Here is a 15,507-nt window from a genome sequence, read left to right as displayed (position 1 = left end):
GCAGGTTGCTATTATAACGGCGGATTTGCCAGGTGCACGCCAGGAGCGGTTCACAGCCGAGGAGACCGACGTTCTCGTCAGGGCCATAAAACACAGAGAAGTGACATTGGGGATGGAAACACAGAACACACCCAAATTAGCTTCGGTTAAACAGGCGTATAATAATTTGGGTAAATGTGTAAGCTAGATTTATGCCTATTTTTTCACATCTTCATGGACACAACAATGATTTATCTCGTGTGGAATATTTTTCCTTGTAATAATGTATGATTTGCAAAAATGAAAACTGCTGCTTCTGTGTAGATGAGACAATCAAAGTGTATGCGCGTTGTGCACACGCTACATTGATTATGGCCAAGCATGCGCCCTTAAAATAGCATCTGAATAACATGCGAAAAGCATGTTATTCAGGTTTAGAAAACAATTCCGCCACTGACCAGGAAAAACCTAGTCTAAAGTCAGTGGCGGAATTGTTTTCTAAACCTGCAAAATAGCATCAGGGAACGTTTGCGCCGGAACACGCCTCCTCTTTGCGCTGAACCACCCCAAGAAGCGCAAGTTCATTCCCAAGTTTACCGGCGTGCGTCTGTGGAGGGAAAAGTCCGCTGTGCGCGGGTGCAAAATAGGAATGATGCATGCGTCGGTGTACAAAGTCAATTATGCTGGGTGCAAGATAGGGCCTGATTGATTGCCTGAGTAAAATGAGCCCACCCCCTTGTCTCTATGACACTGTGCTGCAAAATCATGTTCAAAATCCCTATGCAATTTACCATAGTAGGATAAACATGCACAATCCAGGTTTAATGGGCATTCCATTCACCATAGTATGTCTATGGGGTACTTTCAGGCACCTATCTTATTGAATATAATAATATAAATAATAAAAACAAATGATACCTTTCCCTTCTTTTGGCGAGCATCTGTTCTTTTTTAACAGGATCAGCATTGATCCTTGCCCAGAAGTGATATAATTATAAATCTATAAAAAGGTCAAAATTCTGTCAAAATTATATTAAAAATTTTATAATAATATACTCTGCACATTTTCTATTAATAAAATGTTGTATTTATTTATTCCAGATATGTACAAATATGACCAACATACATTGCTGTCATTCGTTATAACCAAAATTTCGGTTTAACCGAATTACTCTTTTGGTTATAACGAATGACAAAATCTTCATTCAATGCTAACAGGCTGATATCTAGCTGCCTAGCTTGTTAGTTAGCTAGCTAGCTACCAAAAGGACAATCAAACATTTTATATTTAGTAAAAGTTTTTAAAATATTACAACATTATCCATGTTTTATAGCGGTTGTACCGAATGACCTGATATTTGGGGACATGTGTATGAGCAAGTGAAAACATTAATTTTTCTAATAGTTAAGAGAGTTAATTACTTTGCTTCACAACCATGCGGTCCTTTGCAGGTGTCTGAATGATGTCACATCCTGTCACATAATATTGACCACATGACTTGATCCAAAATGGAGCCCTTTATATTGGTTACTCTGAATGACATCAATGAAAATCATTTTTCCGGACATTCTTTCTCATAACAAAGCAAAGACTTCTACACATAATTTTAATACCATTTTCCACTATGTTTATATATAATGTTATAAAATCATGCCAGAATAAAAAATATATAAACTTATTAAATTTTAAGATATTTTAATCACAAATGAAATTGCTGTATTGGCCTTCGGACGATTAAACCGAATGACCTTTTGACACTTCAAAATCTTTAAAATACCTTTATATGTAGTAAAATATAATTAAAACCTTTTGGATTCAGTAAAAGAGATCAAGTTGTACTACCTTACATACTTTGGATGTTATATATTTGTTTTTTTTATATTATTAAGGCCTTTGGACAAAAAAATGACCCGTCACGTCATTGATCCGTGTATTGTTGCGCAGTGGCGTACGAACTCGTCTTGAAAACGAATGCCTTTGCCTGCTGTAGACACAGTTAACCAGTTTAAACATGCTTGCAGAAATATACATTTGATTATATTTTGGAGAACAGACAGAAGAAGATCCGTCGATGTAGCCTACTTTTGTTTTTTGTTTTTTGTGTTCAGATGTTCAGTAGCAGTCATGAGCGCGAGCACATGTGAAGAGTTTTAACTCTTCTCTGTCAATTAACGTTACACGCCTTTGAATGCAACACTCTGCAGATTCACTTTATTTCGACATTGTCTAATAATCCAAATGTAGTTGTATAAGTTACTATTATACAAACCAAAGGACAGGCAATGATTTTCGGGCTACAGATGGCAGACATAATGCTTGTCTCTTCTGTTTTTGTTACAAAGATAGCCTATCTACTTGATAATAATAGTCATTTAAATAAAAAAAATCTAAATAATATCATTTTATATATATGACGACTTCAGATGCAAAAGCCTCTAAGTAGGCTACCATCTGAAATTTTCTTCTAAAAGAGCATTTGTTTGTATGTTTATGTTCAGTTATTTAAATGAAAAGTACCTATTAATTGTCATTAAAGTGAAATTACTGAACTTAAATATACGAGCTTGATAAAAATGCTTGTTTTAGAAGAAAGTTTCAGATGGCACTCAGAGGCTTTTGCATCTGAAGTCTTATATATATATATAAAAGCCTATATGATCCGAAGTAACTAGTAACTAGCTACTTGAGTAGTTTTTTCATTGGATATTTTTTTACTCTTACTCAAGTAACTATTAAGATTATTACTTTTACTTTTACTTTGAGTAAATATTTCTATAAGTACTTGTACTTTTACTTGAGTACAGTTTTTGGATACTCTACCCACCTCTGTTGATCGGATAGAAGCTTGTAGCTTTTCCCCTACATAAAATCAAGCACTGGAGAGAAATCAAGAATAAATTAGTATCCATATGGACCAGAAGAAGTGGACTGCTCGAGTGGTGTGGAACTTAAAGAGGATATCCCACCTTTTCTCTGTGTGACGACACACTTTGATAATAAAGTAGCCGGAACAATCCTCCCCAGTGGAGTAAAAGGGGGGTTTGAATAAAATTAAAAAAGGAATTTTTGGTTGGCCTCTCCACATTTGGCATTCAGGACAATAGCGCTGATGTTTCTGAACCGCCTCACTTTTGCCGTAGCTCAGAATATACCCATCAAGGTCCTAGATGAAGTAGCTGGGTGTTATAGTGCTGAATTATGAAATGAACAGGATGTAAAATGTCTTTGTCCAGGTTGTCACATATTCTGAGTCTGCCACCCACTCTGATAAGGTCGGAGTCTTTGTCATGTTCAGGTGCAAGTTTTATCAGATGACTGCTGGTTGGGGGAGTCTTTGCAACCCTGAATAAGGCAGGGTTATTCAGGCGCAAACCGCTCACTGCTGCAAGACATAGTGTTGCGCACCACTACCCGCGCCCTCTTGGGACCCAGACATAGAGGAAACTGTCAGCAGTGGTACAAAAACGCAGGGGAACAGACACCCTTGGCGACGAGGAGGCTGAGGGGCAGCTTACAATGGCCTGGTAGCATTTCAGAGCGGACTCTTGATTTCCTCAGCCTGCTTCTGGACTGCCGAGAACTTTTGGGCACACTCCTCGACAGTGTCGCCGAAAAGGCCACCCTGTGAAATGGGAGCATCGAGAAAGCGTGCCTTGTGGAGATCTCGCACCCCTACAAGGTTTAGCCAGGGGGCACTTCTCAACCAGTATAGGAGCCAAAACACTGTACATATTATTTGGGATATGGAATAACCTTATATTTGATTTATAAGGGTTATATTACTACATAGCTTATTGCTAATAGTAGTCGAACATAACTTTATTAAAAGATTATTATTTCTCAGTTATGTTTCTTAGTAATGTTAAGGAGGTTTACAGAAAACGATAATTGATATTATTTGAATTATAAATGCTGTATTTGTGATTTGGAAACAATGAAAACCATTTTCTGTTTAGCTCAGGGTTTAGGTTGAATTTAGGGCTACCGCCCCTTTAAGAGAATTGTGCTGGTTCTCTTACGAGAGGTTCTCTCGTATTGCGTAAGCTAGCTTACGCTGCGGGAAAGTCTCCTTTCTCGAGATACTGAAGCCAAAAATTATCCTAATTTTTTAAAACTTGTCAACGCAGTGCGGCAGCCTGCAGACCTAGGGCAAGCGAATCGCGTGCCCATTGGCTGCTCTGCGGCAACTGCAGCAGCCTATGGCTGAGCCTTGCGCGTGACGTCACGTCCAATGAGCGCGCTTGGCGCGCTTAGTGCGTCACAGCCCGTCATTAGGGGTGTGGCTTAGCGTATATAAGCAAGGAACAGAGGCTGCTTCGCTGATTTCTGTCTCTTCAGCGAAGCTCTTCGCATCGCTGATCTCCGAGGAAGCCGCCGTTGAATCCAGCGACCAGCACGCCGAGGATCTCAGCCTGAGGACGCCGGCCGCTCGCCGCCTTCAGCCTTCCCTGCCTGCTGCGCCATCCGGCATATATATCCTTTTCTGCTCTGTGTTGTGTGTGTGTGTGTCCGCCGCGACACACTTGCATCTAAAAGAGCGCGAGGCGTTGTTTCAAATGCCTCGCACATCCTGTGGCTCGTGCAGAGCCTCGCTCAGCGACGGAGACCGCCACGTGCTGTGCGCTCTCTGCCTGGGTTTTGACCATGCTGTTCGCGCTCTCTCCGAGGGCGGCTGCGAACAGTGTGAGGAGTTACCGATGTCGACCCTACGGGCTCGACTCGCTAAATTTGAAGAAACTCCACCTTCTCCGGCCGCTTCTTCCGGGCCACGAAAGAAGAAACGTCGCTCTCAAAGGCCGCCGGAACTGGACGCTACAGCTGAGCGCTCGCCGGAACCTCTCCCGTGAGCCTCGCTCTCTCCTTCCCCCCCACCCTTCACCGACGCGCAGCGGCCGGCCACTGCCCGCACTGCCGTCGCCCTGGGGGACGATGCAGATGATGCCGCTGACAGCTGCTCTCTGCTCGCGTCTGACAGCGAGGAGTGGTCGGGCTCTCACCGCTCCGCCCCCTCGACTCTGGAGTCTTCTCGAACCCGCGCTAGTGTTGACGCAGAGCTTCTCCGCCTCCTCACTTTAGCGGTCGAGAGAATGGGACTGGATTGGTCCCCACCTAAGGAGCCGGAGCCCAATCGCCTTGACGGGTTTTTTCTGCCTAGCCGCCGCCCTGCGCCTGCCTCTAGGTCAGCACCCTTCCTGCCTGAGCTCCACGCCGAGCTCTCTAAGTCCTGGAACGCTCCGTTCTCCACCAGACTCCGCTCGCCAGTCTCCTCGGCTCTCTCCCAGGTGGACGGAGCCGCCGAGAACGGCTATAACGGCATCCCCGCCGTTGAGGATGCTGTGGCAACGCACCTTTGCCCGCCGTCTGCTAGATGGCGCTCAAAGTCTGCCCTGCCGTCTAAAGCCTGCAGGACCACCTCAGCTCTCGCCGGCCGCGCTTTCGCCGCCTCCGGCCAGGCTGCTTCCACCCTGCACTCAATGGCTATTCTTCAGATCCTTCAAGCCGACCTCCTCCGTGAACTGGACGAGAAGGGCTCGGATCAGTCTGCCTTAACCGATCTGCGCAGCGCTACGGATCTCGCGCTGCGCGCTACCAAGACCGCTGCTCAAGCCATCGGCAGATCCATGGCCGCGCTCACCGTCATCGACAGACATCTATGGTTGACGCTCGCGGACATGAGTGAGTCAGAGCGCGCTGTGTTTCTGAACGCACCACTCTCGCCCACCGGCCTCTTTGGCCCTGCGGTCAGCGGAATTGTGGATCGGTTCTCTGAAGTACAGAAGGCGTCGCAGGCTATGGACCTCTTCCTGCCCCGCCGTTCGAGCTCAGCCACAGGCCGCCCTCAAACTCAGCCTCCTGTGCGCAGCTCTAACCAGCGCTCTTCCAGGCCCCCCAGCGCTTCGCAGCGACGCCAGGGCAATCGCCCCAGGTCGCGCTCGACCAGCCGTCACAGACCGCCGCCCCCACGGGGCCCGCGGCCCAAGATCGCGTTGAAGCCCGAGCCCGCGAAGTCCTCCTAGCATCCGCAAGGAGGAAAAGATGGTTGAGTCCCGCTACGGCCGGACCGCCATCAAAACGCACAGCTCTGTCAGTCCCCTATGTTCAGGCTACTGCAGCAGCACACACCGCAGCCAACGAGCCAGTATTAACACTCGCTCGCCTGCACACAAACGCCGTTTTCACGGCGAACCAGATAAATCTCTAAAAGAGTATAAGTGCTTTAAGTGTAGAAAATGTGCCCACACCCATGTGCTCACTGCTTCACACAAGTACAATCCCCATGGTAACGCGCCCAGAGCGCTCTCTCATAAAGCGGCCTCACACCGCTCGAGTACTAAATGTAGTAAATGTGCCCACACTTCCGTGCTCACAACTACTCGCTGCTCGCTCTGTCACTCAGTTACCTCAAATTGCCACGGCTCAAGCCGCAGGGGTATTAAGTGTAGAAAAAGTGCCCACTCCCGTGTGCTCACTGCCTCACACAGACCAGGTTCCCATGGCAACGCGTCCAGAGCGCTATCTCTTAAAGCGGAAACTTTCCGGTCGAGCATCAAGTGTAGGAAATGTGCCCACAGCCCTGTGCTCACACCTGCCCACTGCCCGCTCTGCCAGACAGGTTGCAAACCTCATAAAGCCCCCAAACACTGGCCGTGTCATAAGTGCAAATCCCGCGCCAGCTCACGAGCACGCGCGCCCACTTTCAGACACCATAATCCCCACGCCGCTCTCGCGCCTGGGTTGTTTGACAGCAGTTCACGCTCCATCGTCCGAGATCGAGCTACTAAATTCTGCACAGTCGGCCAGCCCTGTTCTTCTGCCCTCGTGTCCGAGCATCGGCGGCGCGCGCGCCGCCCCGTCTTCTCTGATACAGGTTCCCCATCCCGCGCAACGCGGCGATCTGAACCCAGAGACCATTCGACCCCTAGCTATGCATGCAAAAGCATGGGAGGCTATTCAGGGCGCGTCAGAATGGGTGCTCAACACCATAAGACACGGTTATTCGCTCCAATTTGCTCGTCGCCCTCCGCGCTTTCTAGCGCAGACGGAAACGAAAGTGAGTTTGGAAACAGCACATCTGCTTCAAGCAGAGATAACAAAGCTGCTGCGAAAAGGGGCCATAGAACAGGTGCATCCTTCCCTGAGCGAGTCAGGCTTTTACAGCCGTTACTTCCTCGTTCCCAAGAAGGACGGAGCATTAAGACCTATTTTAGATCTGAGACATCTGAACAAGGCTCTCATGAGACGGCCGTTCAGGATGATTACAACCAGACAGATCCTCGCGCAAATTCGCCCAGGAGACTGGTTTATCTCTCTCGATCTGAAAGACGCTTATTTCCAGATCCAGATAACTCCCCGTCACAGGCCATTTTTGAGATTCGCCTTCGACGGTCGAGCTTATCAATACACAGTCCTGCCGTTCGGCCTGTCTTTAGCACCCCGTACATTTACGAAATGCATGGACACGGCTCTCGCTCCCCTGAGGAGTCAGGGAATGCGAATTCTGAACTACTTGGACGATTGGCTCGTTCTAGCGCAGTCAGAGACAGAACTTGTGTCTCACAGAACAGCGCTACTCGACCACCTGGAGGGTCTGGGTCTAGCGGTCAACTGGACCAAGAGCTCGCTCTCGCCCCGGCAGTCGATTTCCTTTCTCGGAATAGAACTGGACTCGGTGGCGATGGCGGCCAGATTGTCGGAGCAGCGCGCGCGCCGCATCCAGCGCCTCGCTGCATCCTTCAAAGAAGGCAACCGGGTTCCCCTGAAGGCATTTCAGCGCATTCTGGGGCATATGGCCTCAGCTGCAGCAGTGCTTCAGCTGGGTTTACTGCGCATGCGCCCGCTTCAACGCTGGCTGAGAACGCGCGTATCCCATCGAGCCTGGGCGACCGGCGGCTCGCTAATCAGAGTGACTCAGGTCTGTGTCTCAGCCCTGCAGCCCTGGCTAGCAGCCGAATGGTATCACACGGGAGTGAATATGGGAGTGGTTTCACACCGGAAAGTTGTCTCAACAGACGCGTCCAACCTAGGTTGGGGAGCGCTCTTCGAAGGCAGACCGGTCTTTGGCCACTGGTCAGACCAGGAGAATCTCCTACACATAAACTGTCTAGAGATGCTCGCGGTCGAGAAAGCGCTCATGCACTTCCTCCCTTTCCTCCATGGTCACCATGTTCTAGTCCGCACGGACAACACTTCAGTAGTGGCCTATGTGATCCGCCAGGGCGATGTCAGATCAAAGCAACTCTGCGCCCTGACGGAACGCCTCCTCGTATGGGCTCAGCACTCTCTGCGCTCTCTGAGAGCATCGCATGTGCCTGGCCATCTAAACGAGGGCCCCGACAGACTGTCCAGGGACAACGTTCCCCCTGGGGAGTGGTCTCTACACCCCCAAACAGTCCAGTCGCTGTGGCGCCGCTTTGGCAGAGCGAAAGTCGACCTCTTTGCGTCAAAAGACAACGCACACTGCCCAGCGTTCTTTTCGAAGAGCGAGGACGCGCTGGCCCAGTCTTGGCCCAGCGGCCCGCTATATGCGTTTCCACCAGTCTCTCTGCTGCCTCAGGTCATCGAGAGAGTCAGGAAAGCGCGCCACACAGTGCTCCTCATAGCCCCGTTCTGGGAGAACCAAGCTTGGTTCCCGGAACTCATACAATTGGCAGACTCAGCCCCTTGGCCGATTCCGGTGCGGAGAGACCTTCTCTCTCAAGCCCGCGGCTCGATTTGGCATCCCCACCCAGAGCACTGGTCTCTGCATGCGTGGAGCCTCAACAATTACATGCTGATCTACCAGAAGGGGTGATGAACACGATCATACAATCTAGAGCCCCCTCCACGAGGCGGCTCTACACGTCTAAATGGTCTGTGTTTAACAAATGGTGCACTGCCAGAGGGCTCAATCCACAGACATGTGGGGTCTCGCAAGTATTGTGCTTCCTTCAAGAGCTACTGGACGCGGGCAGGTCCCCCTCCACGCTCAAAGTCTATGTTGCGGCCATTTCAGCGCTCTCTGTTTCAGAGCCGGGCCGCGCATTAGGAAGGAACGAGTTTGTCATCCGCTTCCTTAGAGGAGCGAGGAGGATGAACCCCCCGCGACCCCCTTCGGTTCCTATGTGGGATCTTTCACTGGTCTTAGACGCACTGAAAGCACATCCCTTTGAACCCTTAGAAACTGTGGATATGAAATACCTCACGCTCAAAACCGTTTTTCTGATAGCACTGTCTTCAGTAAAACGTGTGGGAGACCTTCACGCGTTATCCACTAACGCTGCGTGCCTCGAGTTCGGACCCAATGACTCTAAAGTTATTCTCAGACCGAGGCATGGGTACGTCCCAAAAATTTTGGGCACTCCCTTCAGAGCGCAGGTCATTTCCCTTTCAGCCCTGCCGAATACTGGCTGCGAGGCAGATAGTCACCTCCTCTGCCCAGTTAGGGCGCTGAGAAGCTATATTTCGCGCTCCGCCGCCTTCAGGCGTTCAGAGCAGCTTTTTGTTTCGTTTGGTGGGCGCACCAAGGGTCTCGCCGCCTCGAAACACACTCTGTCCAGATGGATAGTCGATGCTATCGCAGCTGCTTACGCATCTAAAAACCTGCAGTGCCCCTTGGGCATTCGGGCACACTCCACCAGAGGCATGGCCTCATCGTGGGCGTGGTCCAGTGGGATTCCCATTCATGACATTTGTGCAGCGGCAGGCTGGGCCTCCCCCTCCACATTTGTTAGGTTTTACAACCTGGAAGTTCCCGCTTTGCAGGCCAAAGTGCTATCAGTCTAAGTCTCGCGTAAGCCAGCCCACTGTCTGTGCGCGGGCTACGCTGCTGATTTAGCTCTACTGGTTGAGCTACACTATATGGAAGTGTTAGTTGGACCGGCTGTGCCGCTCCCTGCCCCATATTATGTGCTTGTGTACTGTGGTATCTTGGCCGCCCAGCTCCGCTTCGCGTTCCCTGGGCTCCCCATGGGATTCATTCAGGATGCTGGGCGCGCGCACGGCGTTGACAAAGGTGTTCCCGCAGCGTAAGCTAGCTTACGCAATACGAGAGAACCTCTCGTAAGAGAACGTACTCGGTTACTAACGTAACCTCTGTTCTCTCTAGAGAGGGAACGAGTATTGCGTAACCCGCCGTGCTCTCGCCACGAGCTCATTTCGCTTCATGCGACAGAAACCAGCGAAGCAGCCTCTGTTCCTTGCTTATATACGCTAAGCCACACCCCTAATGACGGGCTGTGACGCACTAAGCGCGCCAAGCGCGCTCATTGGACGTGACGTCACGCGCAAGGCTCAGCCATAGGCTGCTGCAGTTGCCGCAGAGCAGCCAATGGGCACGCGATTCGCTTGCCCTAGGTCTGCAGGCTGCCGCACTGCGTTGACAAGTTTTAAAAAATTAGGATAATTTTTGGCTTCAGTATCTCGAGAAAGGAGACTTTCCCGCAGCGTAAGCTAGCTTACGCAATACTCGTTCCCTCTCTAGAGAGAACAGAGGTTACGTTAGTAACCGAGTACGTTTTCCCGCAATACCGTTGAAGCGTCATAACTGACTTTGGACGCTCGGAGCCAGCTGTGATCTAGGACCTGAGCGATATAGTTTTCTTACCGTAGCCTATGGACGTTACATTGTCTTAGAAATATCAGACAGCATTAGTTTTGGTTTAAGAAACATTTATTTTATTACTCCTGTAAGAAGATTTCACTGTGGGACCTGAATAAACGGTCATTTTTGTTATCCTTTGACATTGGAGTCCAGTGGAGCTTTTTTTTTGCCCTGATACAACGTTCTACGGCACGAGTAATTAACTTTCGCAAGGGATTGGACTGCTGGCCCTGATAACCAGCAAGGTGGACATCATCCGGCCGGGGGTCTGCGCTGTGACTTGATTAAGGTCAGTTATCATGCGCAGTTCCTGCATCAACCCCAGCTCAGAACTACCCTTAATGTGCATATGAGTGCTTTGGCTTAGTAGACTTGCGCCATCGTATTCATGGCAGAGGTGGCCTGACCAGAAGCACTATAAGCCCCAGCAGCGAGCTGCTGTTGTCCCAACAGGTACTGGATAAGAGCTGCAGATGGGTGCCACCACCAGGTGGGGAATCCCCACGAACCCCCTGACTGCCCCACCATCGAGGGTAGCAAGAGACATTTTTATTTATTTTTTTGGCACCAATATGCTCTATACTTCCAAAGTTCTTCACGCATATCTGGGAAGAAGGCAAGGGGGCTGGGCAAGGTGATTTATGTGTCGCGCTGTGTCCCCAGACAACAGCCACGAAGCTCAGATTCAGCATGAGCACACAGTGGGAAGCTTAGCATGCCATGACAACCCATGCTGAGGAGCGGGAGGTCCACAGGGATTTTGCCTGTCGGATAAACTCTCGCTGAGATCCTCGATCTCCCAACAGTGTCAAGCAGACCTTCGGCTGTGCTTTTACACACATGCAGCGGCTGGTCAACAGCAGAGGGGAAAACCTCTGCCGCATGCCAATGCAAAAAAACAGCATGTGAAAACATAAACCACCCAGCGATTGTGGCCGTCAGATAAGGACATAAGAACGACTGCATACAGAAATGCACAGGTGGAATAACATTTTTAAAAAGATGCCGTGTCGCACCCGTGTTTGCTCTTTTTAGGGAAATAAGCTCTTTAAGTGCTGAAGCGCACATGGAAACGGGAAACGGCCACAGCACGGCTTGCAGGAATTAGTGCAGCCTGCAGTATGCAAGGAAAGCTCTTTTAGATTGTCATTGAAACAGCAGGAAATGCTCTCGAAAATCATGACCACCGCTGTAGCGCCTTCACACCAGCAGAGCTTCTTCCTGACTCGTAGTAAATCTCTCGCACAGATGATTGCATTGGAACAACACAAATGCTTGGCTCAGAGGTGAAAAGCTGAACTGCGAGCGCACCCGCTTCCATATTTATAACCGACTCTAAGGGGCGGAGCTCGCAATGCACAGTTTAGTTCGTTTAGTTTACACTCGAAGGTGATTGTTCTCTCAGGCGAGATCCCAATTCGCGGGTACGTTCCGACGTGACGTTGAGCGTGACCGACTGAAAGCAAACAAAGTTGTTATCATTAGCTAATGCATTGTGAACTAACATGATACACTGCATTTTTATTAACTTTAACAAAGATTAATAAATACTGTAACAAATGTTCTGTTCATCCTTAGTTCATGCTATACATTAACTAATGTTAAAAAATGAGACCTTACTGTAAAGTGTTACCCAATAAATCAATAAAATGACTTAATCTGGCTTTGTATTCTTGGAAAGTGCTACAAGACTGCTGCCAAATTTGATAAATTTTTATTGGGGCCCACAACTAAACAAATCACACAAGCATTTGATCAAGGAAGTTGAAATTTGGCATGCTTTTACACTGGTACGAGTGCCAACATTTCCAGATAAAAGTACTTTTTCCCACAACCTTTTATTTCTCTTCACTTTCTTTTCCTGTCTGTACTAGCAAAGTTAGGAATTCACTTGTTATTGTTATGTATAAGTTGGTTAATCAAAAGTAGCTAAACCTTTTTGAGGTGTGTGAAGCCTCCAGATAAATCTGCCAGCTTTTATGATTCACTGCGCTCGGGTGTGCTTAGACTAACAATATAAAAAGGATTTAAAATTTTGCAACATTCACAGTTGCAAATTTTGTAACATTACATTTCTCCACACCTCAGTGGAAGAACATCTGAGAGAAAAAAGAGAGACCACACCCTCTGTGATCGTATATAATCACACCCTGCGTCTGATTTAGTGACAGGACTCATCAAACTCAGTGATTTGATCTTACACAGCAGTTCTAAGTCATGGGTAAGTTCTAAAATATCAGGTACTGCGTGTTTTTATCTGATATTGTCTGAATTATGAGGAACTTTTTGTGATTGTGTGCATAAATGTATTGTGTTATTGCGTGCATAAATGTATTGTGTTATTGCATAATTACTTAATGATTGAAAGAGCTTCAAGGACATATTTTCCATGTTGTTTCTAGCATGCATTTTTGGAGACGTCATGAAGATAGACACCACCGGTGCATCAGAGGATACAGCAAAACAGGATCATTTAACCATAAAGGGTGAGAATTCATGACTGCATCCAACTCACATGTGATTTTTTTTATTTTTATTATTACCAATATGGAATATATATTAACAATAATTTAAACTAGGGGTTGAAGCCTCTAAAAAACTGGCTGAGATTGATCTGACCCGCATGGAGAAATACAAGAGTATAATCACTAAAGTTGGCAGAGCAAAGAAGATGACCTCGGCTGTGATCGCAGGGATCATATCCAGAGAGTCCAGAGCTGGAAATTTACTGAAGAAGAATGGATGGGATTCTACAGGCAATGGCTTTGGCCTCATGCAGGTTTAGATCTAATCTATTTGAAAATAATTCACAGATAGACTTTATGAGGTTCATGTAAGAGTTTGCATAAAACAAGTTTCCAACTAAAGTTTTAGTCTAAACATAGCCTGAACATAAGTGTTTAGACTAAAGTTTACTAATCACCCATGCAAACAATTACCTTTTTTTCTTCTTCCAGGTTGACAAACGCTCTCACACTCCAGAAGGTGCATGGGACAGTGAGCAGCATATCACGCAAGCTACTGAGATTCTCATTGGCTTCATTAAAGATATTAAAGCAAAGTTTCCCCAGTGGACTCCAGAGCAATGCTTTAAAGGTCGGCTATATTTACTCAAGAGATAAATAAAGACAAATAGCATTACAAAAAGACGAATAAATGCAGATAGCACAGGTACATAAGATGTCTGCTAAAGAGCACTTAATTTGGAAAACACCTGATAAACGTCTTAGAAAAAAGCAGTTTTACAGTCTAAATCATAAACATCTTAAAGTAATTTTCTAAATGTCTACTTAACATCTGATTGGAAATATCTAAGACAGTGATCTCAAACTCAATTCCTGGAGGGCCACAGCTCTGCACAGTTTTGCTCCAACCCTAATCAAACACACCTGATCCAGCTAATCAAGTCTTCAGGATTACTAGAAACTTCCTTGCAGGTGTGAGTTGGAGCTGGTTGGAGCTAAACTGTGCAGAGCTGTGGCCCTCCAGGAATTGAGTTTGAGACCACTTATCTAAGACATATTGCAGATGAGCAAACACTCTAAAGAAATTTTACAGATGTAAATGCACAGTGCAGGGAGTTCATCGCTCAACTTTCAAGTCTCAGTTGTTGTATAATGTCTGTTCCAGGGGGAATATCAGCCTACAACGCAGATGTGAAGAACGTCCGTGCATACGAGCGCATGGACGTGGGCACCACAGGAGATGATTACGCCAATGATGTTGTAGCCCGAGCCCAGTGGTTCAAAAGCAAGGGCTACTGAAGAACAGCAGTTATGAACCCGTAAAACCTTACATTTCTGAAAAGAGCACAACAAGATCAAGATGACAAGTCCTCATTTTTAATATTAAACTTTCTGGTTTGGAATGAATGCTGACAGGATAGCCTAGCTTTTAAGAGTTTGGGCCGTTTTCAAAACAAGTACATTTCCTGTGATGATAGTATCTGATGAAATAAAAGTAATTTATTTACTTAAATCGTGTGTTTATTTTTTATCACATCACTTTCTAAACCCCACACCTCATATTCTTCGTTGCTCCTGCAAGTGGAGCAGTGCAAACACGTACTGGAACAGCTTGTTGTTTTCCACGACAGAGGGCGATGTTGAGCTAATCCTGCTCTCACACACAAAACACTGGAGAATGTCATTAGTGAAAATCTGATGTTTCGCTCGTTTTAAGGATGGCCAGATACCTCTAGGATTTCTTCGCTTCGTAAGTACATGTCTACGTTAAAGCAATAATACGTTCTTTCGGTTTTATTGAGGCTTTCTGTCGGTTTTGAGCTCACTAGCCTATACATTGGACAAAGCGGTTGTTTGGGAAGTTTGGGAAGCAAACATCTCCATCACTTTCCGCTAGTCCAGTGAATAATGTTGTGCGAACTTTTTTTTAGTGAGTTACAACCGACGGCGTGTTATCTTCTTCCGTGGTTTATCGCATTTTGAATTCTCTGTTGTAATGTCTGCTGTAAAACAAGATAACTTAAGATAGTTGAATAGTGCTCTGTAAATATTCAGTCCAGCGAGCTGTCATATAACGCCTAAAGGTTTGCACATCTTGACATATTTGGGTTTTTTTTTATTTATTTTTTTATAGACTATAGGCCTATGCAACAACCTATACATTCCGATATTTAGTAACTGTTACCTTTTTAGTTCAACTTTTTTCACGCTAGTTCTTGGTTGCTGTTGATTAGTTGTTTCTAAGTCGTGTTTATGTAGGCTACTATCTTAGTTTTTAAGTAAACAAACAAACAAACAAAACCTTTAGAGAGCCACAAAATTACCTTCACCTATTTTCTTCACCTTCAGGGCTATAAGAAAAACACATGGATAGATATTAGGCTAAATGACATAGGCTATCTATAGCCTAATTGTAGGTATTGCAACAATTATGTCTTTTCTTCTGGGATTTGCATTGTATATTTAGACAATATTATATATAT

General features: G+C 46.7%; 2 protein-coding genes across 4 annotated transcripts in view; both read left to right on the top strand.

Moving 5' to 3' along the window:
* Window positions 1–14,534, top strand: part of LOC311303303 (lysozyme g-like) — a 52,543-nt gene extending 38,009 nt beyond the window's left edge. The window contains exons 1-5 of one of the 2 annotated variants that reach the window (XM_084429728.1): window positions 12,714–12,780; window positions 12,962–13,045; window positions 13,139–13,338; window positions 13,517–13,655; window positions 14,190–14,534. In XM_084429728.1, coding sequence (XP_084285854.1) covers window positions 12,777–12,780; window positions 12,962–13,045; window positions 13,139–13,338; window positions 13,517–13,655; window positions 14,190–14,323 — 561 coding nt within the window. In that variant the 5' untranslated portion in view covers window positions 12,714–12,776 and the 3' untranslated portion in view covers window positions 14,324–14,534. Of the gene's footprint in view, window positions 1–12,713; window positions 12,781–12,961; window positions 13,046–13,138; window positions 13,339–13,516; window positions 13,656–14,189 lie in introns of those variants that run through there. The other variant, XM_084429727.1, reaches the window with a different exon arrangement.
* Window positions 14,535–14,592: 58 nt separating this feature from the next.
* The window catches only part of LOC311303659 (uncharacterized protein), a 48,928-nt gene continuing 48,013 nt past the window's right edge, over window positions 14,593–15,507 (top strand). Inside the window, exon 1 of one of the 2 annotated variants that reach the window (XM_084430242.1) lies at window positions 14,593–14,774. The gene's annotated coding sequence lies outside the window, so the exon portion shown is untranslated. The remainder of the gene's footprint in view (window positions 14,775–15,507) is intronic. The other variant, XM_084430244.1, reaches the window with a different exon arrangement.

The sequence above is a fragment of the Rutilus rutilus genome (assembly GCF_951802725.1).
Source record: "Rutilus rutilus genome assembly, chromosome: 14".
Taxonomy (NCBI): domain Eukaryota; kingdom Metazoa; phylum Chordata; class Actinopteri; order Cypriniformes; family Leuciscidae; genus Rutilus; species Rutilus rutilus.
The sequence above is the reverse complement of the archived record's forward strand: the minus strand, read 5'-3'. Positions and strand labels throughout refer to the sequence as shown.